The sequence below is a fragment of the Rhinopithecus bieti genome, unplaced genomic scaffold (assembly GCF_001698545.2).
Source record: "Rhinopithecus bieti isolate Rb0 unplaced genomic scaffold, ASM169854v2 scaffold_10264, whole genome shotgun sequence".
NCBI lineage: Eukaryota > Metazoa > Chordata > Mammalia > Primates > Cercopithecidae > Rhinopithecus > Rhinopithecus bieti.
The window spans coordinates 642,238-668,346 of NW_016806418.1; the positions used below are offsets into that span (position 1 = coordinate 642,238).

The following is a 26,109-nucleotide window of genomic DNA, read 5'->3' on the forward strand; positions in this document are numbered from 1 at the left end:
CGGCGATGGCTTTGTCTGCGGTCGGCGGCGGGGTCTCGGGGCGGCCCCGGTGGGAGCTCCCTGCCGCAGCCGCCCCCCGCGCTGTCCTCCAGCTGGCCAGCCCTGGGGCCCCGGCGGCGCAGCGTCTGGTACATCTACAGGTAACGGAGCGCGCCGCCCCCTGTTTTGCCGCCCGGCCGGCAGGCCCCGGCCCGCGGTGGGGACCCTTCCCCGCCGCGTACCCCCAGCCCCAGGGCCCTTCTCCTTCCCCCAACCCGCCCCTTACCCTCCGCTCCTCTTCCCTTAACCTTCTCTCAGTCCCAAATCCCTTTCAGCCCCGCTCCATCTCCCTCCCTCGACCCCTCTCCCTGACCCTCCCCCCTAATACGCACTCGTCAGCCCTGGGAATCTTTTCCTCCACCCCCTCACAGGCCCTTCCAGGCCCCCCTCTGCTCTTCCCCCAAGACCTTCCTCCCAGCAGGCCCCCCAAACTGATCCCCCTCCAGGATTTGGAGCCCACTCGCCTTTCTGCCGCCCTTAGCGCCCCCACTCCCCGGAGCCCTCCCTGTGTGGAGCCACGGTGGCTTACCCGCATCCGCCTACATCCCAGGCCCCTGTCCCTCTGATCCCCACATCCCCACACCTCTTCACGTTGTTGGCAAGTCCCCCCATTCATACCCCTCTCTCCCATTCACAGTCATCCCCCCTCCATCACACACGCATCCCGCCCCCGGCTTCCCCTCCCCTCCTCTTTTTCCGCTGCGTGTCACTGTGCGACGGTTCGTGTGTCAGTGTGGCTGTGTCGATGTGCGTGTGTGACTGCCTGCAGCCGCGTGCGTGTGTGTGCGTGTGTGTGAGAGTGAGAGAGAGATGGAGAGATGGTGGGCTCCCAGCCCACCCCCCAACTGTGTCCATCTGTGTGTCCCTGTGTGACAGCGTCTGTCTCTGTATGACTTGGAGCGACAGCGAGGCTGTCTGGGACTGTGTGTGTGTGTGTGTGTGTGTGGTGTGTGGTGTGTGCTGGAGTGGGTCTGTCCCAGGGACTGCGGCTGTGCTTCCCAACACCCACCTTCCTGGGCCTGGCCTGCCCCTCCCCCACAGGTCCCTACTTCAAGGGTCCATCCTGTGTCTCCTCCCCATGTGCTCCTCCCCCTTGCCCCTTTGTCCCCGGGGGTCTGTGCATGTCAGGGGCACTTGAGTCACTGGCTCTGCCCTCTGCCCATGTGGGGCACGTGTGCTGAGCCCCGTCTGAGCTGCATGGGGAGTCGCATCCGCTTGTGTGTGCCACTTCTGAGCATGGGGACGGGGGCTGGCGTCCCTGTGTGGGGCCTCTGGGCAGGCCGTGGACACGGGTACATGGGGAAGGGCTTGAGTGCGGGGTTGGGGGTGCGCCGTGCACAGCAGCAGGCTCTGGGCTGGCGGACCCTGGGTGTGTGAGAAGGACGTGGGGTGGGGAGGGGAGTGCTGGCCGCTGCAGTGCCCCTGTGTGTGGGATCCAGTGAACAAGAGCTGGCTGCTGAGCTCCGGAGGCCGCTCAGGGTTGCTGAGGGATGGCCTGGGGAAAAGCATTGTGTGAGCTCCTGCAGGGCAGGTAGTCAGCCAGAGGGAGCCTGAATGGGGTGCTGCGGGGGCAGCCAAGATGGGGGGCGAGGGGGAGGGGCTAGAGGGGTCTGGGTAGGAGGTGCAGGGTTGAGAACGGAACAGGGGAGAGTGGAGATGCTGAAGTGGGGGAGGGGTGGAGGCTGGAGCACGGAGGGTTCGGAGCAGAGAAATGGAGTGGGGAGGGAATTCGGGGAATGTGGGGAGGATTTGGGAGTGGGGATTTGGACAGTAGGGTGACAATACCAAGAGGACGCAGGGAATGTAAATGAAACGCAGCTGCCAGTAAACGCAGGCGGGAGGGCTGTGGTGAAGTGAGTCGAGGGGGCAGAAATAGGTTTAGGTTTCCACTGATGCAAAAGTGGGTACCTGGGAAGCATGAAAGGGACCAGAGATGCTTTAGGGGAGCCAGTGAGGTTACTTACGGAGGTGCCAGAGGGTGCAGGAAGGATGAGGATAAAGGATGAGGGAGAGGTCGCAGGACGAGGGTGAGGAGGTCACAGAGGTCTGAGGAGGATGCTTTGGGGGAAAGGGGGGTAGGGTGTGTCAGGTGATATGGGAAATGGGGGGATGGTTCCATGGGGTGTGAGGAGGGCTTGTGGGAGTCAGGGATGAGGAGGGTGGGTTAGGGCGATGTGGAACCTCAAGATGGCATGCAGGAGTAGGGAGTGAGGTGCAGAGAGGAGGGGTACACAGGAGTTGGGGAGAGGGAGTTTAGAGGTACATGGAGCTGTGGGAGCAAAAGAGCAGTTGGAAAGTCCAAGGAGACTGTGGTGGGATGAGGGCAACACCACCTATGTCCTAGCTGGGGATTGGGTGAGGGAGTCATGGGGCAGAGAGGGGAATGGAGCATGTGTAGGATAGGGGTTGGATGAGAAGCAGGAACAGGGTGGGTCTGGATGTTGTTGGACCCCCTCCCCGCCCTAGATCACCACTGGCATATATACAGGTTACCTCTGGTGAATTCAGATCTTGGCTTTGACGTTTTTTTAACTAATGTCATCTTGAGCAAGTTATTTCTCTGTGCCTCAGTTTCCCCATCTATAAAATGGGAAGAATAACAGTCAAACCTTCCCTGGATTGTTGTGAAGACTAACTGAATACATAAATGGAAATATATAAATGCAAAGTGCTTGGAATCATGGCTGGCATTCAGCAATAATTCAATAAGCGTTCCTCGCCACGGTGTTACTGCCACACCCTGGGATAAACTCCAGGTGCTGCAGGGCCGAGCTCAGGGTGGATTTTGAGCAGACGGATATATGTGCTCAAGGTATTTCGGTGCTGTGGAGTGGAGGGTATTACCACTGCAGTTACCTGAGTATTCTCTTGGGTATTGTTGAAGAATGATACTCACTGTGTGACCTTGGACAAGTTACTTAACCTTTCTGTGCCTCTGTTTCCTCACCTATAAAGTGAAACTAGGGCTGGATGTGGTGACTCATGCCTGTAATCCCAACACTTTGGGAGACTGAGGTGGGAGGACTGTTTGAGTCTAGGAGTTCAAGACCAGCATGGGAAAGATAGTGAGATCCCATCTCTATTAAAAAAAAATTTTTTTTTTTAATTAGCTGGGCATGGTGGTAAGCACCTGTAGTCCCAGGTACTTGGGAGACTGAAGTTGGAGGATCCTTTGAGCTCAGGAGTTTGAGGCTGCAGTGAGCTATGATTGTGCCACTGCACTCCAGCCTGGGCAAGAGAGTGAGACTCTGTCTCAAAAAATATAAATAAATACATAGATAATGTGGAATTGGCACTTATCCCTACCCCAGAGGCTGGTTATGAAAAGACAATTTAATGATCTATCTGTGGAGGGCTTCAGATACTGCCCAGCCCATGGCAAGTACTCCTTCTTGGCATATTGACATGGGAGTTTTATTGACTATATTGGCTGACATTTGGGGAAGGCTTATGTATGGGGTATGAGGCTGATGAGGGGGCAAGAGAGAGATTCCAGAGGGCAGGGAGAAAGATGGAGGAAGGGAGGGGTTTGTGGTATGAGTGAAAGAAAAGTGAGGTTACCTCCAGTGAGGAAGGGTGCTGCTGGCTGCTAGGGGAGCCTGGAGACCTGGAAGAGATACAAGAGGAGGAGCAGGAAGGTGAGAATGAGGACATTACAGAATGCATGCATAGAAACAGGCAGCTCTGATCTCTGAGCCAATTTCCGGGTCCAGTTTCCTTGTCCACTCGCTGTTCCAGCCTTCTCGGCCCCTTTCCTACCTTCCCCTCTCCCTTTTCCTCCCTTCATTCACCCCTTTGAGCCCCTTCCCTCCTTCTCTGTCAACACCTCTCCATCCAGGGGAGGAAGACATGGCGGGTATGGTTGGATGAGTTTACTGGACTGTGATGAACTTTGAGCAAGGACTGTTGCTGGAGTATGTACATGTGAACATGTGTGGTGTTAGGTGCACTGAGGCGCCACAAGGAGGGTGGTGGCAGGAAGGGAGGACACGTGCACGTCCAGAACCCTGTTGCCATGGTGCAAATGCATGGATTTTTATAAGGGGAGCCATGGGGGTCCTGGGAGCATACAGGGGTGCTTGTGGGGGTGGCACCCAAATACAGTGGAGCACAGTAAGTATTATTGGCGTTTGCTGGGATGTATGTGTTCAGAGGGCGTGTTTTGGGAATACACTGAGATCCGAGTGAGGGGGAGTTATTATTGGAACATACTGGGATGTGTGGGGGTTGCCGAAACATACTGGAGTATTCGAGGAGGGCTGTTTTGCTGAATTTGTGGGGGCAGGTAATTGGGAGCATGCTTGGCTATGATTGGAGTGTATTAGGGCCACATGGATGTTACTGGGATCTGGGTATTATTGGAATACACTGGGATTGTGAGGGTGGGAGGTGGGATGGGCTTTAGACAGTGCTGAAGGAAGCAGGGCACAGCAGAGTGCATGTTCCGGTGACTCCTGGGTGTTCTTGGGTATTCTGAAGGCAGTGGGGATGCAGCCAGGGTGTCTGAGTATTCCTGCTGTAGACTGGGGGTGTTGGATCCTCTGGGAGTGGAATGGATGTGTATTCCTGAGGTGTACAGTGGTCATATCAGGGGTTTGGGGCTGTTTAAGTGAGCGTTGAGATCCATGAACTGTATCTGAGTTTCATTGACATTTCCTGGGTACATTTGGTGGCTTTACTGGAAACTACCACCCATATTCATGGGTGCTTTGCATTTTACTATAATAGAATATGCTGACTGCATGCAGGAGCTCCATTTGAGATGCACCAGGGAATACAGAAGACAGTGCTGTCCACAGCGAGCTTTGCAGCAGTGGAAATGTTTTATATCTGTACTGTCCAATGTGGTGGCCACCAGCCACGTGCAGCTTCTGCACACTTGGAAATATGGCCACTGTGACTGAGGAATTGAATTTTTCCATTTGATTTTGATTAGCTTTCATAAAAACAGCCACATGACCCTAGTGGTCACCATATTGGGCAGTGCAGAATTAGCAATTTTACCCTGTGTAGGGTCCTTGGGAGGTGACGTATGTATAAAGGAATTTTGAGGGGTATCATCAAAATACATGAATCCTCTTGACTTAACACCCTGACCTAAGGACATCAAGCAGATCGTATTGAGCACCTACTGTGTGCCAGGCACTGTGCAAAATACTAAATGTGTATTACCCCCACTGGACTCCCACTGCAACCCCATCAGGTAGGGTCTGTGATCGCCCTCCATTATAGATGGGGGAACTGAGGCACAAAAGGTTAAAGTTGTGGGCTCAAGGTCATAGGCAGGAAGTGACTAGCAGGGGCCCAAGCCGGGCTGTCTGGTAATCTGGAAGCTTTTCTCCCCATCCTCCCCACGGTGCCTGGCGCTGAATGGATGGGTGGATGGATACATGGATGGATGAATGAGGAGGGAGTGGGAGAGAGAGCATGCCGGCTCCAAGGGGGAAGCCCGTCAGGGCCGCTGCTAGCATACGCACACAGAGTGGGTGACAGAGATCCTAGGAGGTGCAAATTAATAGCCCTGGAGCAGGGGTTCAGGTCTCTGGGTTGCCGGGTGGGGGACAGGCTCTGTGTCTCATGATCTCTTCTCTATTCCCCACCACAACCCCCCCATTTCTCCTGCCTCCCTGCCAGCGATTACATCATTAAGGAAAAGACAGTCTTGCTGCAGAAGAAGGACAGTGAGGGGTTTGGGTTCGTGCTCCGGGGGGCCAAGGGTGAGTGCCAGCCGGGGAGGGGATGGGAGAAGGGCTCTGTGACCCCAGAAGCAGGGCTGGAAAGGGGGGCTGGAAAGGGAAAGGGACCCCAGCCCGCCCACCACCCCACCCCGGGGTGCTGGTCCCTCAGCTGCGGTGAGGCCTCCGTGACTTGGGTCTGAGCCCCATCCCCTGCTCGGCCTCTCCACCCCCTCCCCTCCGACCCCGCCGGCTCCTCCCTGTCTGCAGCGCAGACCCCCATCGAGGAGTTCACCCCCACCCCGGCCTTCCCGGCGCTGCAGTATCTGGAGTCGGTGGACGAGGGTGGCGTGGCATGGCGAGCTGGACTACGAATGGGAGATTTCCTCATCGAGGTCAGTCCAGGCCCCCTCTCTTCCCTGGGACCCTGTGACAAGTTTCCAGACCCCCTCATGATCCACACCAGGATCTGGCTGCCCAGTTTTATTCTCCTTTAGCACCAGGATTCCCAGCCCCCTGCCCACCCTCCAGCCAGCCTCCACTTTCCCCAGTGATTCCATCCAAAGGCCTCTGAGGCATCTCAAAAGAGTGACACAGAGCTGTCCCCAACACATACACAATACCAGGGGATGGCCAGGCACAGTGGCTCACGCCTATAATCCCAGTGCTTTGGGAGGCTGAAGCAGGTGGATTGCTTGTACTCAGGGGTTTGAGACCTGCCTGGGCAACATAGCAAGACCCTGGCTCTTAAAAAAAAAAAAAAATTAGCTGGTGCTGTGTACCTGAGGCCTCGGCTTCCTGACTCAGGAGGCTGAGGTGGGAGGATTGCTTGAACCTAGGAAGTCGAGGCTGCAGTGAGCCATGATTGTGCCACTGCACCCCAACCTGGGTGACAGAGAGAGACCTTATCTTTTAAAAATAAATAAATAAATAAATAAATAAATAAATAAATAAATAAATACTGGGGACAAGGAGGGAGAGGGAAGTGAATAGGGTAGGCTGAGCCTCATCCCCAACCCTGGGGCCAGGGAGGGTGGGAAAGGGGGCTTGCCCAGGGAGGCGGTAGTATGAAGGGTCAGAGGGAGGGGAACGTGGCCCAGAGGGCCATGGACAGGGCAGCGCAGGAGCCATCCTTGTTGGGGTCTCTGAAGCTGCAAGCACCCCTCCCCTCGTCTACTCTGTGTGATCTGGGGGTGTCTGTGCCACAGGTGAACGGGCAGAATGTGGTGAAGGTCGGCCACCGACAGGTGGTGAACATGATCCGCCAAGGGGGCAACACGCTGATGGTGAAGGTGGTGATGGTCACCAGGCACCCGGACATGGATGAGGCAGTGCACAAGAAAGGTGCTCCTGCGGCCGCTCTCGCAGCCACCCCACTGCCACCAGGCTCAGCCCCGCCGGGAGCCCCAGGGCTGGTTGCTCCTGCCCAAGGCCTTCTGTTCCCTAGCATTACTTCTCCATGACCCTTGTGGGGAGAAACTGAGGCAGGGAGGGCTCAGCACGCTGGCATCGGCTATTCTCTGAGCCCTGGGAGCCCTGTGGTGGCAGAGGGTGGTGGGGGCGTCTCCCCCATGATACTGATGCCTCCCCTCATCACCTTTCCAGCACCCCAGCAGGCCAAGCGGCTGCCACCCCCAACCATCTCCCTGCGTTCCAAATCTATGACCTCAGAGCTGGAGGAGATGGGTGAGCCTGCGGGGATGCTGAGGCCAGGGGGCCGGGGGGTGGGGAGAGGGGAAGGAGGGCTGGACGATCCCTCGAGTTCGTTAGTGTTGTTAGTGACCAGGGGTCCTTGTCCTCATCCTGTCCCCAGTCCATGGGTCGGACTCTGGCCTGTGTGTGTGTCTCTGGGAAGGGGTGTCTGAGAGACGACTCTCCTCTGTGCTCTTGTATCTGTTTCTCTGTTGGGGTCTCTCTCAGGGTCTGTATGTACCCTCTCTGCGGGTCTCGCTGTCTCCTTCCTTCTGTCCCACCTCACCCTCAAGCCCCATTCAACATCTCTCCCTCCACCAGCTCCCCCCAACCCCCAATAACAGAGAAAAGCAAGCCCCTCCCTCCAGACGAGGCCGAGTGGACCTGGGGGTCCCATTTCCCCTGACAGGGGGCTGGTCGGACAGCTGACCGCCCCGGGGCCCCGAGGGAGGTGGGCTTCCAGAGAGGGGGCCCCTCTCCTTCCCTTGACGTCCTAACTCTTGGCTCCTCTACTGCCTCTCCCCCGGGCTAGTCTCCCCTTGGAAGAAGAAGAGTGGTGAGTGGGCACAGGACTGGCGGGAGGGTCCCCGTCTCCCGACCCCGCCGGCGGACTCGCCCCTCCCCGACCCCGGCCCCTCACTGCCCCTCTCGCGCATGCGCGCGCCCGCTGGCCACGCCCACCGGCCCGCACCTGCTGGCCACGCCCACGGGCCGAGCCCGCTGCACCCCGCCCCCGGGGACTCCCTGGGCTTCATCCGTGTTCTTTGCCCACAGAGTACGAGCAGCAGCCGGCGCCGGTGCCCAGCATGGAGAAAAAGCGGACCGTGTATCAGATGGCTCTCAGTAAGACGGCCCAGCCCTGCTCCTCGGGCTGCCGGGCCCCAGCCCCGGCATCCGCTGCATCCCCGTCCCACCATGAGCCCCACGGCGCCCCTCACCTTCCTGCCCCAGAGAGGCCGCGATCCCACCTTCCCTCCCTCCGCCCGCCCTCTCCCAACGGCTGCCCCGTTCCCTGCCCGCACCCCTTCCCACCCTGGGTGCTGCCCACCGGGCTTGGTGATTGTGTCTCCAAGCGGGACTGCCCGTCCCCCTGGACCCAGGCAGGGCTGCCCTTTCCTGGTTGATCCAGGTGCTGGATGAGCTGCGGGCGGCAGCTCTGGTCTCTGTGGCCTGGGTCAAAGCAAACTTCATTTCATTGTCTTCCCATCTGTTCATCTCCCCCTAGACAAACTGGACGAAATCCTGGCCGCGGCTCAACAGACCATCAGTGCAAGCGAGAGCCCTGGGCCCGGTGGCCTCGCGTCCCTGGGCAAACACCGACCCAAAGGCTTCTTTGCCACTGAGGTAGGCGGCCTGGTGTGGGGAGGAACTGGCAGGGGGAAGGCGGTTCACACACCAACCTGGAGCCTTTCTCTTTCCAAAACCCTCCTGATGCCCCTGTGTGCTTTAGGCTGGTCCTGGAGGGGCGACACGCATCCTGGAGTTTCCTCCTTTCTCCCAACTTTGGGGACCTCCTTTCCTCCTTATCCCCTTTCCCCCAAATCCCATCTCTGTCCTTTTCTCTCTCCACTTTCCACCCCTGCTGTTATACTTGCGCTCTTGCCCCACCTCTTTCTGTCCCTCTGCGTCCCATCTTAAGGGTTTCCGGGAAGGCAAAATGATGTCATGGATGGAGATTCCCCGACATAATAATAGATACCCAACACGTAGTACTTATTAAAATATGAATGGTCACGTCTGTCGCCACTCTGTCTGCCTCTCCCCACAACCAGAGGCCAATCTGTGGGGAGTGTTGATAATTTGGGGGACACTGCATTTTATTTTTTAATTTTTATTTATTTATTTATTTTGAGACTGAGTCTCACTCTGCCGCCCAGGCTGGAGTGCAGTGGGGCAACCTCAGCTCACTGCAACCTCTGCCCCAGGGGTTCAAGCGGTTTTCCTTCCTCAGCCTCCTGAGTAGCTGGGATTACAGGTGTGTGCCACCTTGCCTGGCTAATTTTTGTATTTTTAATAGAGATAGGGTTTTGCCATGATGGCCAGGCTGGTCTCGAACTCCTGGCCTCAAGTGATCCGCCCACCTCAGCTCCCCAAAGTGCTGGGATTACAGGCGTAAGCCATCTTGCCTGGCCAGACACCAAATTTTATATGGATTATCTCATTCATTCCTTAGATTCATCCTGGGAGGTACACGAGGTTGTTAGCCCATTTACAGAGGGGGAAACTGAGGCTCAAGGAAGGAAGAGGGATTTTAACCCAGGGGCAGCCCTCTGAACCCATGGTCCTGCCACAGCTCTGGCTATCCTGGTGGGGTCCTGCTGGTCCCTTCCTGGATGTTGCCCCTACTCCACTGGACTGTGTGCCTTCCCTCCAACACATCCCCCACTAGGCCTACCAGTGCCACCCCTTGCCCTCCACCTGTCTCCTCCAGAGGCCACGCTCTGCCTTACTCTTCCCTTCCCGCTTCCTTCTTCTCTGCCCAGTCCCCATCCTCTGGCCACATCCACCACCTAGTGGTCAGGAGTCCATTCACTCTAAAACTGGGTTCTTTGGCTTTTAGGGGGTCATGGATCTCTTTGGCAGGCTGCCATAGTCCTCAAAATAATGCTCATAAATGCATAACATAAAATAAGATAACAAAAGAGGCCGGTTACACTAAAATATAGTTCTCAAAATATTTTTCAAAAGCAAAATTTGTGATATCATAATATCATCTTTTTTTGTCAACATGTTAGACACTGGCGGTGGATCTTAACAACTCTAATTTCAAAATCACGAGGAGCATAAACACTATTTTGGGAAATCTGCACCACTGTGATGGGATATGGAAATATCTGTGATTCCTACTGGGGATACAGGCATGGGTCTTGCTGAAACTAGCATGGTTTGCTGCTTACATATTTAATTGAGAAAAGGTTGAGTTTTTGTTGGAGGATGATGAAAATGAAAACATAGGACTTCTTTTCCTGTACAAGTGCACAGGCCCCTGAAGTCTATCCACAGTCCCTCGTGCTCTGGAGGGTTTCGTACTTTCAAAAAATCAAGAGTAGGCCGGGCGCGGTTGCTCAAGCCTGTAATCCCAGCACTTTGGGAGGCCGAGACGGGCGGATCACGAGGTCAGGAGATCGAGACCATCCTGGCTAACACGGAGAAACCCCGTCTCTACTAAAAAATACAAAAAACTAGCCGGGCGAGGTGGCGGGCGCCTGTAGTCCCAGCTACTTGGGAGGCTGAGGCAGGAGAATGGCGTGAACCTGGGGAGGCGGAGCTTGCAGTGAGCTGAGATCCGGTCACTGCGTTCGAGCCTGGGCGACAGAGCCAGACTCCGTCTCAAAAAAAAAAAAAAGATGAAACGGTTTTAGAGATTTGCATTGACTTGCCGGAGACCTCCCATCGAGTGTGTATCTAATCAGACAGAACCAAAGTCCAAATTCACCTACTCTCTGAAATTTATTAGAACCCCAGGATCAATATGCGAAGGGTTTTTGTGGTTATTCTTGGAAAGGCGCAAAGCAGAGAAAATCTTGAGTACATGCGGGCTCCCAGACGAGGCTGAACGAGGCTGCCTTCTCATTTCAGCTCTTATACTGTGAACAAGTGTCTTTTCTCGGTCTATTTAGTGCCACGTGCTTTGCATCTTTGGGCCTTTTAGTGGTGATATCAGTGTTTCAAAGGTCCCCCAGGCATGGTGCTGAAGAGCTGTCTAGTGTTCCTAAGTGCGAGAAGGCCGTGATGTGCCTTATGGAGAAAATACGTATGTTAGAGAAGCTTCATTCAGGCATGAGTTAGAGCACTGTTAGCCAGGAGTTGGATGTGAATGAATCAACAATGTATATTAAATAAGGCATCCTTCAACAGAAACATGCATAAAACAAGATTATGTATTGATTGGTTGAGGGAAATGTGTGGCAACCCCATATTAACGTAACTACCGCAAGTAGCCACAATTGCCTGTATTTGGGGCTGCGTAATTCTTTGTTGTGGAAGCCTGTCCTGTGCATTGTAGGATTTTAGCAGCATCCCTGGCCTCTACCGTCTGGATGCCAGCAGCAAATACTGCCCAATGTCCTCTGGGGAGCAAAACCACCTCTAATTGAGAACCACTGCCCTATATCATTCTAAGGTTAAAAGATTTTCAGGGCCGGGCACAGCGGCTCACACCTATAATCCCAGCACTTTGGAAGGCTGAGGCTCGCTGATCCCTGGAGCTCAGTAGTTCCAGACCAGCATGGGCAACATGGCAGAAAACCCATCGCTACTAAACATACAAAAATTAGTTGGGCAGATGTGGTGGCACACACCTGTAGTCCTAGCTACTTGGGGGGCTGAAGAGGGAGGATGACCTGAGCCTCTGGGGTTGAGGCTGCAGTAAGCCATGATTGTGCCACTGCACTCCTGCCTAGGCAACAGAGAGAGACCACCCTGTCTCTAAAAAACAAACAAAAAAGATTAAAAGATTTTCAGCCCCAGGATTATCCTATGGGGACTTAGATTCAGGATACTACCATCCATATTCACTCATTAAATTATTCAGTATTTATTGGAAGCCTGGGAGGTACTCCCACTAATCCCATTACTTCATGCCTCCCCCCAGTCTGTATTTTACACTCTCCTCCTTCTGAATTTCCCTCTCTGGGGCTCTAAACACACCCCAGGTGTTTCTGTTTGTTCCTGATCCCCCAGAAACTCTATATTAACAGACAAATGGGGATTCAAATTCTGACTTCCTTTAACTTAATTTGCCACCTTGGACCACATTACTTAATTTCTCTGCATCTCAGTTTTCTGTTCTGTAAAATGGGGCTAAAGCCAGCCTTGCCTAGTTCTTATGACGATTCCATGAGATTAACTGTAACACAGCAAACTCCCAACAGATGGTGAACCCCTCAGGATAGAAAATAGGCCAGGCTGGGCGGGGCACGGTGGCTCACACCTACAATCCCAGCACTTTGGGAGGCCAAGGCAGGCAGATCACAAGGTCAAGAGATCGAGACCATCCTGGCAAACATGGTGAAACCCCATCTGTACTAAAAATACAAAAAAAAAAAAAAAAATTAATTGGGCGTGGTGGCGGGCGCCTGTAGTCCCAGCTACTCAGGAGGCTGAGGCAGGAGAATGGCGCAAACCTGGGAGGCGGAGCTTGCAGTGAGCCAAGATCATGCCACTGCACTCCAGCCTGGGTGACAGAGCAAGACTCCATCTCAAAAAAAAAAAGAAAATAGGTCAGGTACAGTGGCTCTCACCTGTAATCCCAACACTTTGGGAGGCCAAGGCAGGAATATCCCTTGAGGCCAGGGGTTCGAGACCAGCCTGGGCAACACAGTGAGACCCTGTCTCTACAAAATATTTAAAAATTAGCCAGTCATGGTGTGTGCTGAGGTGGGAGGATCACTTGAGCAAGGGAGGTCAAGGCTGCAGTGAGCCATGATTGCGCCACTGCGCTCCAGCCTGGGCAACAGACTGAGACCCTGTCTCAACAAATACATAAATTAATTAATTGAAATAAAGTAAACTAGAAAGTCCACCATGACTCACCAGTGATCTCTGTGTATGCCTCCAGAGACCCTGCAACATCAGAGACCCCACAATAGCATATCAGACTGAGTGTAAATCTCTGATAAACTAATTAGAGCAAGTCCTGTTTTCATTAATTCAACACATGCACAGAGCTCCTGTGAAGTGCCAGGCAGTCACAGTGCTAGGTCTGCCCTGCATGAACCCAGGTACAGGACAGTCAAGAGCCTAACCCTCAGGGAACTCACTCTCTGAGCTCCAAAGACCCCCAGCCCCAAAGGAGCCCAGACACCAACCAGTAATAAAACCAGCTGCCCACCTGCCCCTGCCTCCTAGAAATGAAACTCACAGGCACTCACCTGAGTTCTGCGAGACCTCCTTTCCCTCTGTGTCCAGAGGACCCATAGTCATTTGTCCTGTGCATCCCCCTTGCCTTTTCTTCTCTCACCTCTTGGATCTGTCCCTAGGCCTTCCCCAGGCCCCCCTCTCATGTTGGAGGCTCTTTCTGCCACCTTCTCTGCTCCTTCCCACCTGCCATTTTTATCTTTCCCACTCTCTGAGTCAATGCAGATGCCCCTTCATGAGGTTTCTGTGTCTTGGTGGCCTCTCTTGATGTCTGGTCTTGTTCTCAGTGTCTCGATTTCCCATTCATTTCAGCTCCTCTCCCCTCTTCACTCTGCATCTTCCCTCCGGTTTAGATGCAGTGGCGGGGGGGGTGCACTATCCCCCCGAGGCTTCGTGGGTCAGGTCTGCACAAAAGTGAGCAAGAGCAAAGCATTGCATAAGATGCCACTATCAGCCAGGCATGGTGGCTCACGTCTGTAATCCCCGCACTTTGGGAGGCCAAGGCAGGTGGATCACCTGAGGTCAGGAATTTGAGACCAGCCTGGCCAACATGACGAAACCTCATCGCTACTAAACCTACAGAAATTAGCTGGGTGTGGTGGCACACGCCTGTAATTCCAGCTACTAGGGAGGATGAGACAGGGGAATCGCTTGAACCTGGGAGGCAGAGGTTGCAGTGAGCCGAGATTGTGCCGCTGCTCTCCAGCCTGGGTGACAGGGTGAGATTCCCTCTTGGAAAAAAAAAAAAGATACCACTGTCTAAGGACTTGGAAACTGGGAGATTTCAACCCTCTCCAAAGATGCACTTTTGCATACAACCTAGAGGAGGTGGGGAGAGTGGGGGCGCAGAGCCTGGCAGATCCACCCTAGGTCAGGGCGCCTCTTGGGCTGTCTCCTCCTAGGGCTCTGCTGTCCCTCTGCCCCTTGGTATGGCTTTGGCTTTCTCGGCTACTGTCTTTGTCATCCACCACTGATGACTGAGGGCTCCCTCGTGCCCCCTCGTCTCTCAGTCTGAGACGTCATTGTTCCCTCTCAGTTGCACTCCTCGCTTCTGGGGTTCCCTCCTGGGGCTGCACAGGCCCTCTCCGAGTCAAAGCTGCCCTCCCTCCTGCCTCTCTAGGCTCTTCCTGCTTCCCATCGCCCTCTCATTTCCCCTCTCATCTCTCAGTCCGTGTCTCTCCCCCTTCTAGGCCCCATCTCTGTCTGTCCCTCCTCTCCTCTCTCACTCTCCCCATCTTCCCATCCCTCCCTGTTTGCCCACCTCCCTCTCTCCTGCATCTCTGTCTTCGTCTCTTTGTCTCTTTCTCTCCATCTCTGTCTCTGTGTCTCTTTGTCTCCCTAGCTGTCTCTCTGTCTCTCTGTCTCCTCATCTCTGCCTTTGCCTCTTCTCTCGTATCTCTGTCTCCCCATCTCTGACTTTGATCTCTCGTATCTCTGTCTCTCCATCTGCGCCTTAGTCTCTGTATCTCCATCTCTGTCTCTCTCTATCCCATCTCGCCTTGTCTCTCATGTCTGTTCTCTATCTCTCGCTCTCTTTTCTCTGTCTCTCTACCTCTGTCTCGTACTTTCCTTGTCTCCCTCCCTGTCTCTGTCTCTCTCTCTGTCCCCCCATCTCTGTCTCTCAGTTGTCTCTCCCGCTATCCCGTCTCAGGCGCCTTCCTAGCAGGAGTTCCCCCCAGCCACTGGTCAGCCGCAGACATGCGCTGCCATTGAGCACCAGGCTACGGGTGACGAGAAACTGGGCCTTGGCGACCTCGCGAGGGGGAATCTGCCCGGCGGCGGTGACGTCATGCAAGCTGCGCACCTCTATTGGGCTGCCCTTCTGCGCGGACGATATGCTCCCGTGGGTTGGTGGGAGTGCAGGTGCTCCCTCGGGATCAGGCGATGCCCCATCAGACTGTTATGGGTTCTTCCCGTCAGTCTGACTCTGCTCCTGCACACTTGACCCTTCTTATGTCCAAGCTAACCCATTTTGGTCCTTCTTCCACAGTGCACGGAAGTGTCTGTCAGCTGCGAGAGCTGACGCGCTCCTCTGTCACTCTGCACCCTCCTCGTGTCGGGGACACGCTCCCCCCTCACTCTAACAGTTCCTGCCACTCTAAGCGGCCTCCTCGCGCTCACCCTGACCTCTTGCCTTAACTCTGACCCATCACAGCTGATACCGTCCCCATCACCCTGACCCCTTACCGGTAATGCTGGAATCCTGACCGGCCTCCCTTATCACGCTGACCTCTCCCCCATCATCCCTGACCCCTCCCCTATCACCCTGACTCCTGCCATTATCCTAACTCCTCCTCATCACGCCTGGACCCCTCCCCATCATTCGACCCCCTCCCCATCACCCTGACCCTTTCCCCAATCACCTGACTCCTTCTGTTTCCCTGTTGACTCCTCCACTGTCTCTTCAGTTTACCTGCTTCTCTGCACCCTGACCCCCCACCCTATCACCCTCCGCCCTTCCCATCACTTCTGATCCTCCTTTGTCACGCTGGACCGCGAGTTCTCTGTCACATTGACCCCTCCACTGTGCTCCCCCCAACCCTTCCCTGTCGATCCTGACCCTCTCCCCATCACCCTGGTCCCTTCTGTCACTCTGACCCTTCCCCTGTCACATCGAGCCCGCCCACTGGTCCAGCTCGATCCCTGCCTCATCACCTTCACCCTCACCTGTCACCGTGATCCTCGCCTTCCCTCTGGCCCCCAGGTCACCTGCACCCATACCCTGTGCAGGTGTTTCCCTCGCCTTCCCTCCTCCCAGCTGTCCTCTCCTGCCTGGACTCTGTTCTTGGTGTCCTCTCCAGCTCTGCCCTTCAGCAGTCCCCATGTGCTTCCTGACTGGTCACATCCCCTTCTCCTGGCTCTTCCCACCCCTCCCATTTTATCTTAGGGTTTTTGAGCCACTCTGATATCTTTTCTCCGATGTGTCTTTAATCTCCTCCTTACTCGCTGGCTGCTCTAGGATAAGGCCCTTTTCTCTCTGATCCACAGCCTCTTTCATTATCACCCGAATGGGTATAATCCACCCTAACTCACAGGTGTGAGGATCCAATGAGGGCACATACGAAAAACAGCAGGCAAAATGGCTCACACAAGAGTGTCTCTCTCCACTTGCCACTTCTCTACTGCTTTTATCTTCTGGAAGGTTCTGCTGTCTGATACCACACAGCTGCAGGACAGGACAGAAAGCCAAGCAGAGTACTGGGCTGTGGCTGAAGGAGATGGGGGAGGGGGTCAGAAAAATATTCAGCAAAGCAGAGAAGGATTGAGCAGGCTGAGACGCGCTTAGAGAAGAGCAGCATGGCAGGAAATCCGTCAAAGCAGGGATGCCTTCAGGCGACAGCTCCTGACACCTGCTTGGAACTGGGTCTGTGCTGTTTGATGGGAATGTTCAGAGGAACAGGCTGGGATTTTGTCCTGGAGTTGCTCCCCACATCTTGTCAGGGCTTCTTGTATTGTTTCCAATGAATTCTTCCTTCTGCAAATATTTATTGAGCACCTACTATATCCTGGACCCGCTGCTGGGCTCTCAAGGTCTCTCTCTTTTTTCAGTCAAACAAAGTAACTTCCTTTACAGAATTTACATTTGAAAGAGGAGACTAGCAGAATTAGGTTCTGCTGTACCTGAGGGGGAAAAAGCAAATAATAGTGACTTGACCAAGAAAAATGCTTTTATCTCTCTCTTGTTAAACAAGTATGGGGGCCAGGCATGGTGGCTCATACCTGTAATCCCAGCACTTTGGGAGGCCAAGGTGAGTGGGCAACATGGTGAACCCCTGTCTCTAGTAAAAATACAAAAATTAGCTGGGTGTGGTGGTGGGCACCTATAGTCTCAGCTACTCAAGAGGCTGAGGCAGGAGAATCACTTGAACCCAGGAGGTGGAGGTTGCAGTGAGCCAAGATCATGCCATTGCACTTCAGCCTGGGTGACAGAGTGAGACTCCCATCTCAAAAAAAAAAAAAAAAAAGTATGAGATAGGGAGTCTCAGGCAGGTTAGCAGCCTCCATGGTCTTAAAGACCCAGAATCCTTCTCAATTTCTGCTCCACCATCCTCGCCATGTTTCCAACTGCAGACTGGCCTCATAATCCAAAATGGCTGCTGGAGCTCCAGCTATTGCACCAGCATTCCAGGTAGCAAGAACAAGGAAGGGCAGAAAGGCAGAAGGGCAAAAGAGGGCATCTTGCTGCCTCTTGAGTTACCTCCAAGACATCCAAGATGTAACACACAACACTCCCACTTGTGCATCCGGGTTGGCCTTCCTTTGTCATATGTCCACACCTAGCTGCAAAGGAGTCTGGGAAGTGTAGTCTCTCCAAAGGTGCCAAATAAGATTGGCATTTTCTTACCAAGCAAATAGAGTAGAAAGAGTATTGGGGTGGGCTGCATGCCCAGGGAGACAGACAGTAAACAAGCAAGCAAGTGATTATGATGACTCCAAACTGGCATAAGTTAAGGGAGTTATGAACAGAGTAATAGGAGGAAGCCTCTCCAGAGAGGAGACCTTGAAGCCAAAATCTGAAGGAAACCTGAAGGAAATTTGCAGGTCCTACCCAATCCCACCCTTCTATCACCTGTCTGACCTCAACTCCTGCCCTTTAGCTTCTGGCCTCCTTCCTAGTCCACCTGAGCCTGCCTGGCTCACCCTCACCTCAGGGCCTTTGCACCTGCTGTTCCACCTGCCTGGAACACTCTTCCTCTACACATCATTATGCCCCCTCCTTCACCTCCTCCAGGAGTTTGCTCAAATAATACCTTCTCAGTGAGGCCTTCCTTGACCACCTTATTTTATTTACTTTGAGACAGGGTCTTGTTCTGTTACCCAGGCAGGAGTGCAGTGGCACGATCATAGCTCACTGCAGCCTCAAACTCATGGGCTCAAGGAATCCTCCCATCTCAGCCTCCCAAGTAGCTGGGATAACAGGCACATGCCACCATGCACCACTAATTTAAAAAAAAAAATTGGGGGTTAGAGACAGGGTCTTGCTATGTTGCCCAGGCTAGTCTCGAACTCCTGGGCTCAAGCAATCCTCCTGCCTCCTGGAGTGCTGAGATTACAGACAGGAGCCACTGTGCCTGGCCAGCCTTTTAATTTTATTTTATTTTATTTTATTTTATTTTATTTTATTTTATTTTATTTTATTTTTTTAGAGTCTTGCTCTATTACCCAGACTGGAGTGCAGTGGCACGATCTTGGCTAACCACAACCTCTGCCTTCAGATTCGAGCGATTCTCCTACCTCAGCCTCCCTGGGACTACAGGCATGCGCCACCACGCCTAGCTAATTTTTTGTATTTTTAGTAGAGATGGGTTTCACCATGTTGGTCAGGCTGGTCTCAAACTCCTGACCTCAAATGATCCACCCACCTTGCACTCCCAAAATGTTGGGATTAAAGACGTGAGCCACTGCGCCTGGCACCAGCCTGTATTTTAAATTACATTCTCCCTCTCTCATCCCCCTTACCTCCATCTGACCCGTGTTATATTTTATGAATTTATGTTGTTTATGGCCTGCTTGGCCTTCCTGTGGGCCGGGACATTTGTCTAATTTGTTGTATCTTCAGTATCTGTCACAGTCCCTGGCATAAAGGAAGTCCTCAATAAATATTTCTGGAATGAATGAATCAATGAGACAAACATAGCAACAGACAGTCCCAATCCAGGGAGGGAATTATAGTGAGAGGCGTGTATTACAGACCCCAGGAAAGTCTGGACTAGAACCAATAGAACTCTCTGTGATGATGAAATGTTACACATCTATACTGTCCAATTTGGTAGCCACCAGCCACAGGTAACTGTTGAATATTTAAATATGGCCAGCACAACAGAGAAATTGAATTTTACAAATTAATTTTAATTAATTGCCTTTTTGGTTTGTCTGTTTCTTTTCTTTTTTTTTTTCTTTTTTTGAGACGGAGTCTCGCTCTGTCGCCCAGGCTGGAGTGCAGTGGCCGGATCTCAGCTCACTGCAAGCTCCGCCTCCCGGGTTTACGCCATTCTCCTGCCTCAGCCTCCCGAGTAGCTGGGACTACAGGCGCCCGCCACCTCACCCGGCTAGTTTTTTGTATTTTTTTAGTAGAGACGGGGTTTCACCGTGTTCGCCAGGATGGTCTCGATCTCCTGACCTCGTGATCCGCCCATCTTGGCCTCCCAAAGTGCTGGGATTACAGGCTTGAGCCACCGCGCCCGGCCTGGTTTGTCTGTTTCTTTAGAGACACAGTCTCACTCTGTCATCCAGGCTGGAGTGCAGTGGTACGATCATAGCACAGTGAAGCCTTGAACTCAGGTGATCCTCCCACCTCAGCCTCCCAAATAACTAAGATGACAGGCGTGTGTCACTACACCTAGCTAATTTTTTTTTTTTTTTTGAGACTGAATGTCACTCTGTCACCCAGGCTAAAGTGCATAGGTGTGATCTCGGCTCACTGCAACCTCCATCTCCCGGGTTCAAGTGATTCTCCTGCCTCAGCCTCCTGTATAGCTGGGATTACAGGTACACACGGCCATTCCCAGCTAATTTTTGAATTTTTAGTAGAGATGGAATTTCACCATGTTGGCCAGGCTGGTCTTGAACTCCTGACCTCAGGTGATCTGCCCACCCTGGCCTCCCAAAGTGCTGGGATTACAGGCGTGAGCCACCGCACCCAACAATTTTTGTAATTTTTATTTTTTTAGAGACAGAGTCTCCCTATGCTGCCCAGGCTGGTCTCAAACTCCTGGGGTCAAGCAATGCTCCCTAATGTTGAGATTTCAGGCATGAGCCACCATATTGGCCGGAAATGCACAGTTGAATGGCTAGTGGCTACTCTAAGGGTCACTGCAGGCCTAAAGGAAGGGGGTAGCTGGGCCAGGGTACAGGGCTAAGATGACAGAGCTTTTCCAAGCAGAGCACAGAGCCCAGTGAAAGGATGTTCCAAGCAGAGTTTCGGAGGTGAGACTTGAGGGAACTGGGCATGGTTGTGAATGGCTGGAGGAAAGAGGCAGGAGGGGGTACGGTGGGAAGTACAGGAAGTGAGGGTTCATCCCAAAGGTGGGAACTTCATTCCGAGAGGGTTTCCTTTCTCTGCACTTCTGGTCTCAAAGATGGAGAAGGGAGACACATGGGAGACCTGGCAGAAGCTAGGGACTCCGGGCCCCTAAGTGCCTGACCTTGGCTGATTCTCCCTGTTACTTATCTGACGCTTGTAGAACAGCAGGCCCTATGCGGGGACTGGGAACTCAGTGGGAAACGAGACTGATAAAGTCACTACTATACCCTACCCTCAACAGGTTTCATAATGACTTCCGTGAACCTTAGGCACTTTTGCTCTTCTGCATTAAAACAAAACAAAACAAAACATTGGCCAGCAAGGTCTCTCATGCCTGTAATCTGAGCACTTTTGGGGAGGCCAAAGTGGGAGGACAGCTTGAGCCCACGAATTTGAGATGAGCCTGGGCAACATAGCAAGACCTCGCCTCTGCAAAAAAAAATTGAAAAATTAACTAGATGTGATGGTGCCTGCCTATAGTCCCAGCTACTCAGAAGGTTGAGGTTGGCAGCGCTTGGACCCGGGAGGTCAAGGCTGCAGTGAGCCGTGTTAACGCCACTGCATTCCAGCCCTGTCTAAAAAGAAAAAAAAAAAGTTTAAATTTTATTATTTTGTTGCTGCAAAGACCAATATTATCCAGGGTAGAATTTTTTCTTTTTTTTTCTTTCACTTCTACTTTGAAAAGAAATTAAAACATTTCCCCTAAAAGCATCATGGGCCCTAGACACTGTAGGTGGGATGCCTGGGATACATCGGCCCTGCCTTCAGGGAGTTTCTAGGCTAGTGGAGGAAACAGACAGCAAGTAAACAAGACGGTTTCTAGGGAAGAGAGATGCTGTGAAGAAATGGACAGAGGGAAGTGCAGTCTGGGCAGGGGGCCGGGGAAGGTCTCACCAGGAGAACTTAGCACTGAAAAGGAACTGTGACAATAAGAGGGAAAGCGGTTGCCGAGAGAACCAGGGCTTGCAGGTGTTCTCAAATGAGGGTAGACCTGGGGCTGACAGAGGAGAAGGAAGAGGTGGGAGTGGAGAGGGACCAAGGGAACAAGTGGGAAACGTGGGCAGAGGCTGGGTCCTGCAAGGTTTCTTTGTGTGGGCTTCCCTAGAATGGGAGCCTGAGGTGGGGATTCCTGTACTAAGTGTTTGCTAAGGGGGAACCTTCAGGGAGTGCAGGAGACTGGCTGGGGCTGTGGAAGGAGGTCAGGCAGACGTGGTTCTCGCTGGAGTGGGAACCCGTGGGGTCAGGCTGGGCACCCCAGCTTTAGTGCTGCCTGGGACCTCCATATCAGTCAATCATGGGCTGTGGGCTGCTCCGGGAAGCAGGGACACATAATGGACTGGGCGAGTCCAGGACTCTGAAGGAGGGTGATTCGTAAGGGCCACAGGCAGGTGACACTCCCAGCAGTGGGAGAGGGATGGGATGCTGCATCCAGGGGGAGGGGGAGGGCAGCTGCAGGGGTACCAGCAGTGCCTGCCATGGAGGGTCTTGTAGACCAGAGCTGGGAGTTTGGTTCCCTCCGATCTCCTAACTGACATGGGATTTCAAGCAGGGGCAATAGCATGCTTTTTGAAAGATGCCTCTTCCTCTTGTGTGGAAAACAGACCGGAACAGGGTGGGGGGTCGAGGATGGCAGCAGGGAGATGAGGGAAGAGGCTGCTCCGTCCTGGAGAACACTGGTGGGGACCTGGACATGGGCAGTGGCTGGAGGAAGGAAGCAGAGCAAGAGTCGATGGAAAATCTGCTTTCTTCTCCTTTCTTTCTCCCTCCTGCCCAGACTCAAGGCTTTTCATTCCCCAGAATTCCTTTTGCCTTCTTCTTCTTCATTTTTATTTTATTTTATTTTATTTTATTTTGAGACAAAGTCTCGCTTTGTCACCCAGGCTAGAGTGCAGTGGTGCGATCTTGGCTCACTGTAGCCTCCACCTCCCGGGTTCAAGCGATTCTCAAGCCTCAGACTCCCAAGTAGCTGGGATTACAGGTGCCCGACAAATGCCTGGCTAATTTTTGTATTTTTAGTAGAGACGAGGTTTTGCCATGTTGGCCAGGCTGGGTCTTGAACCCCTGACCTCAGGTGATGGTCCTGCCTCAGCCTCCCAAAGTGCTGGGATTACAGGGGTGAGCCACGTCGCCCAGCCTCCTTCCACCATCTTCACACTGCTCTCCCTTCCTGCAGGGGCTTAGGGAAGGAATAGTGGGCAGCTGTGTGGTGAAGCCACAAGCCTTTCTGTGCTCACTGATCTCTCTCTATGTTTTCTCTCTCTCCCCCTCTGACTGCCACCCCAAAGTCGAGCTTCGATCCCCACCACCGTGCCCAGCCAAGTTACGAGCGTCCTTCTTTCCTGCCTCCAGGACCTGGGCTGATGCTCCGGCAAAAATCTATCGGTATGCCACCCAAAAGAAGAGATGTGGGGGCTGGGGGAGGCCAGGAATGTGACAGTTTAGGAAAAGCAAGCGGACTTGGAAATGTTTTCTGCTTCCAGAGAGACCATAGTTTCATCAAATTGGGTTAAGAGTTCAGGCTTTGGAGATGGGTGAACTTGACCATGATCCTGGCTCCCCTCCTTCCCAGCTGTGTGAACTGGGGCAGGTGGCTTCACTTCTCTGGGCCTCTGGCTCTACATCTAGAGAATGGGGATGCAGTGAGCTAAAGCGCCTGCTACAGCTTTCTGGTTCTTTCTCTTATACCAGATTCCATCCATCCATTCATTTTACAAGTGTTTACTGAGCGCTCCCCACATGCCAGGAATTGTTCTAGAATAGGGATATGTCAGCAAATAAAACAGACTAAAGGTTCCTTCCCTCATGGGGCTTGCCTTATAGCAGGGAAGACAGATAATGGATTATAAGGATGATAAGCAAGAAAATTATCTAGTATGTTAGCAGTTGTATGTGCTATGGAAAAAAAAAAGAGTAGGCCAGGTGTGGTGGCTCACACCTGTAATCCCAGCACTTTGGGAGGCCGACGCGGGCAGATCACAAGGTCAGGAGATCGAGACCATCCTGGCTAACACAGTGAAATCCTGTCTCTACTAAAACTACAAAAAATTAGCCGGGCGTGGTGGCGGGCGCCTGTAGTCCCAGCTACTCGGGAGGCTGAGGCAGGAGAATGGTGTGAACCCAGGAGGCGGAGCTTGCAGTGAGCTGAGAACGTGCCACTGCACTCCAGCCTGGGTGACAGTGGGAGACTCCGTCTCAAAAAAAAAAAAAGTGAAAAAAATAGTAGAGTAAGGAAAGAGATCGCGCCATTGCACTCCAGACTGGGCGACACAGCGAGATTCCGTCTCAAAAACCAAACCAAACCAAACCAAACCAAACAACATCTAGAGATGAATTGGGGTATCATGAGGCTGTCTGGGGGTAAGGCATTCCCAGGCAGAGCGAACCACTTCTGCAAAGGTCCTGAGGTCAGGCTGAGTCTGGTGCGTTTACAGAACAGGGAGGAGGTCCGTGTAGCAGGGGCCGAGTGAGCACTGGACATTGAGGGCAGAGGGGGACAGGGTCCCCATTCTGCAGGGTCTGGGGAGTCATGGTGAGGACTTGAACCTTTGCCCTGAGTGAAGTGGGTGCATGGCCAAGGCTCTGAGCAGAGGAAGGACATGAGCAGACTTCAGTTTTAACAGAAACCCTCTGGCTGCTGTGAAGGGACTAGATTGAAGGGGATGAGCTGGGAAGCCCGGGGACCAAAGAGGAGAGGTGACAGCTATTGCTATCCAGATAGGAAATGATAGTGGCTGGCCCAGGGTGGTGACTCTGGAGGGGTGAGAAGGGACTGGATTCCGGATATGTTTGGAAACAACAGGATTTGCTGGTGGATTGGATGTGGGGGACGTGAAGAAGAAAGCTACTAAGGGTGGCTGCAAGGTTTTCAGTCTTAGCGCCTGAAAGGGCAGAGCTGCTGTTTGCTGCGGTGGTAGGGGGAGACGGTGGGCTGGGCGGAGTCTGTTGGGGAGGAGACCAGGAGATTGGGTTGGAGAGTTTCGAGTCTGAGATGCCTGTGAGACAGCCAGTTGGGTGTGAGTATTTGAATATAGGAGCCTGGAGCTCGGGGCTGAGGATGGGGCCCCAAGCATAAACGTGGGCGTCCACAGCAGAGAGGCAGTGAATGAAGCTGGTCACTGGTTGAGAGGGAGTAGTCAGAGGCGAGAAGAGGGTCAAAGACGGAGCCTTGGCAGTGAAGTAAGCAAAGACTTAACTCCTGCACGCCTCCTGGAGTTGTTTTTCCCTGATTGGATCCAGCTTTTCCCCAACTCCTGGCGTTCAAAGTCCACCAGTGTGAGTCTTGCACTCCCACTGAGTGTGGGGTCCACCTGGCTCTCATCGTTTACCTGATTGTTTTTTCTATAGATCCGCTCCCTTTTAAACTTTAGCCTCATCATAAGTGGTTCTCTCTGTAGAATCACAGCTTTGACGTGCTGGTTGCACTTCTTTCCTGCATATAAGTGAAAAGAAACACGCATCTATGCATAAACACGAGGGACTATCCCTTCCCAGCTCCAGCCGCTTTTGCTGGCCCCAAACCATTCACCGAGCCTTTGAAGAGTTAGAAAACGGCGCCCCCTCCTGGCATGGGGAGGAAGTTCCGCCGAATTTCAGTTTCCTCACCTTGCGGTTTGCAGTTGTGCAGTGCACAACCTGTACCTCTGTATGAAGCAGATTTGGGTTTACCCCAAATAGGGAAGAGCTGGGCGAGTCCACATGAAGTTCCTGGCATATACGGGGTGCCATTCTTGTTATTAGTATTGTTGCAGTTCTATGGGATAGTGGAGCAGGGAGACCCTCTCCACCAGGGTCCCCCTCCCTGATCCTCTGTATCTCCCCAGGGGCGGCAGAAGATGAGAGACCTTACCTAGCACCCCCAGCCATGAAATTCAGCCGCAGCCTGTCTGTGCCTGGTTCGGAGGACATTCCCCCGCCACCCACCACGTCCCCACCGGAGCCCCCCTATAGCACACCTCCAGCCCCCTCCTCCTCAGGGCGCCTCACCCCTCCCCTCGGGGAGGGCCCTTCAACCCCGGCTCTGGTGGCCCCCTCCCCGCCTCCTCCCCTGCATCCTTTGACGGGCCCTCCCTTCCCGACACCCGCGTGGGGAGCCGCGAGAAGAGCCTGTACCACAGCGGGCCCCTGCCCCCTGCCCACCACCACCCGCCCCACCACCACCACCACCACGCCCCGCTAATTTGTTATTGTTGTTGTTGTAGAGACAGGATCTCTATATATTGCCTCGGTTGGTCTCAAACTCCTGGGCTCAAGCAATCCTCCTCCCTTGGCTTCCCAAAGTGCTAGGATTACAGGCATCAACTACCATGCCCTGCCATCTCCTCATGCTGACTAGCACACTAGAGGACCCTGCCTGGGGTCCTGCCTGGCCTGGCTCTCCCCACACAGCCTACCCACGGCTCTACCTGTGTCCCTGCCTTATTTGGATTTGATTTTTGTATATGGCGAGGATACGGGTCTAGTTTCATTTTTCTATATATGGATATCCAGTTTTTCCAGCACCATTTATTGAAGAAACTGTCTTTTCCTCAATATATGTTCTTGGCACCTTTGGTGAAAATGAGTTCACCATAGCTGTATGGATTTATTTCTGGATTCTCTATTCTGTTCCATTGATCTATGTGTCTATTTTATGCCAGTACCGTGTTGTTTGGGTTACAATAAGCTCTGAGGTATAATTCAAAGCCAGCTAATGTGACTCCTCTAGTTTTGTTCTTTTTGCTCAGGATAGATTTGGCTCTTTTTGGTCTTTTGTGGTTCATATAAATTTTAAGATTGTCTTTTCTTTTCTTTTTTTCTTTTTTCTTTTTTTTTTTTTTTTTT

General features: G+C 53.1%; 1 protein-coding gene across 1 annotated transcript in view; it reads left to right on the top strand.

Moving 5' to 3' along the window:
• Positions 1–26,109, top strand: part of SHANK1 (SH3 and multiple ankyrin repeat domains 1) — a 58,641-nt gene that overhangs the window by 23,872 nt on the left and 8,660 nt on the right. The window contains 9 exon segments of the mRNA XM_017876493.1: positions 5,674–5,756; positions 5,985–6,109; positions 6,923–7,058; positions 7,320–7,400; positions 8,181–8,249; positions 8,632–8,750; positions 22,575–22,671; positions 25,110–25,274; positions 25,277–25,438. Of these exon segments, the coding sequence (XP_017731982.1) occupies positions 5,674–5,756; positions 5,985–6,109; positions 6,923–7,058; positions 7,320–7,400; positions 8,181–8,249; positions 8,632–8,750; positions 22,575–22,671; positions 25,110–25,274; positions 25,277–25,438 (1,037 nt within the window).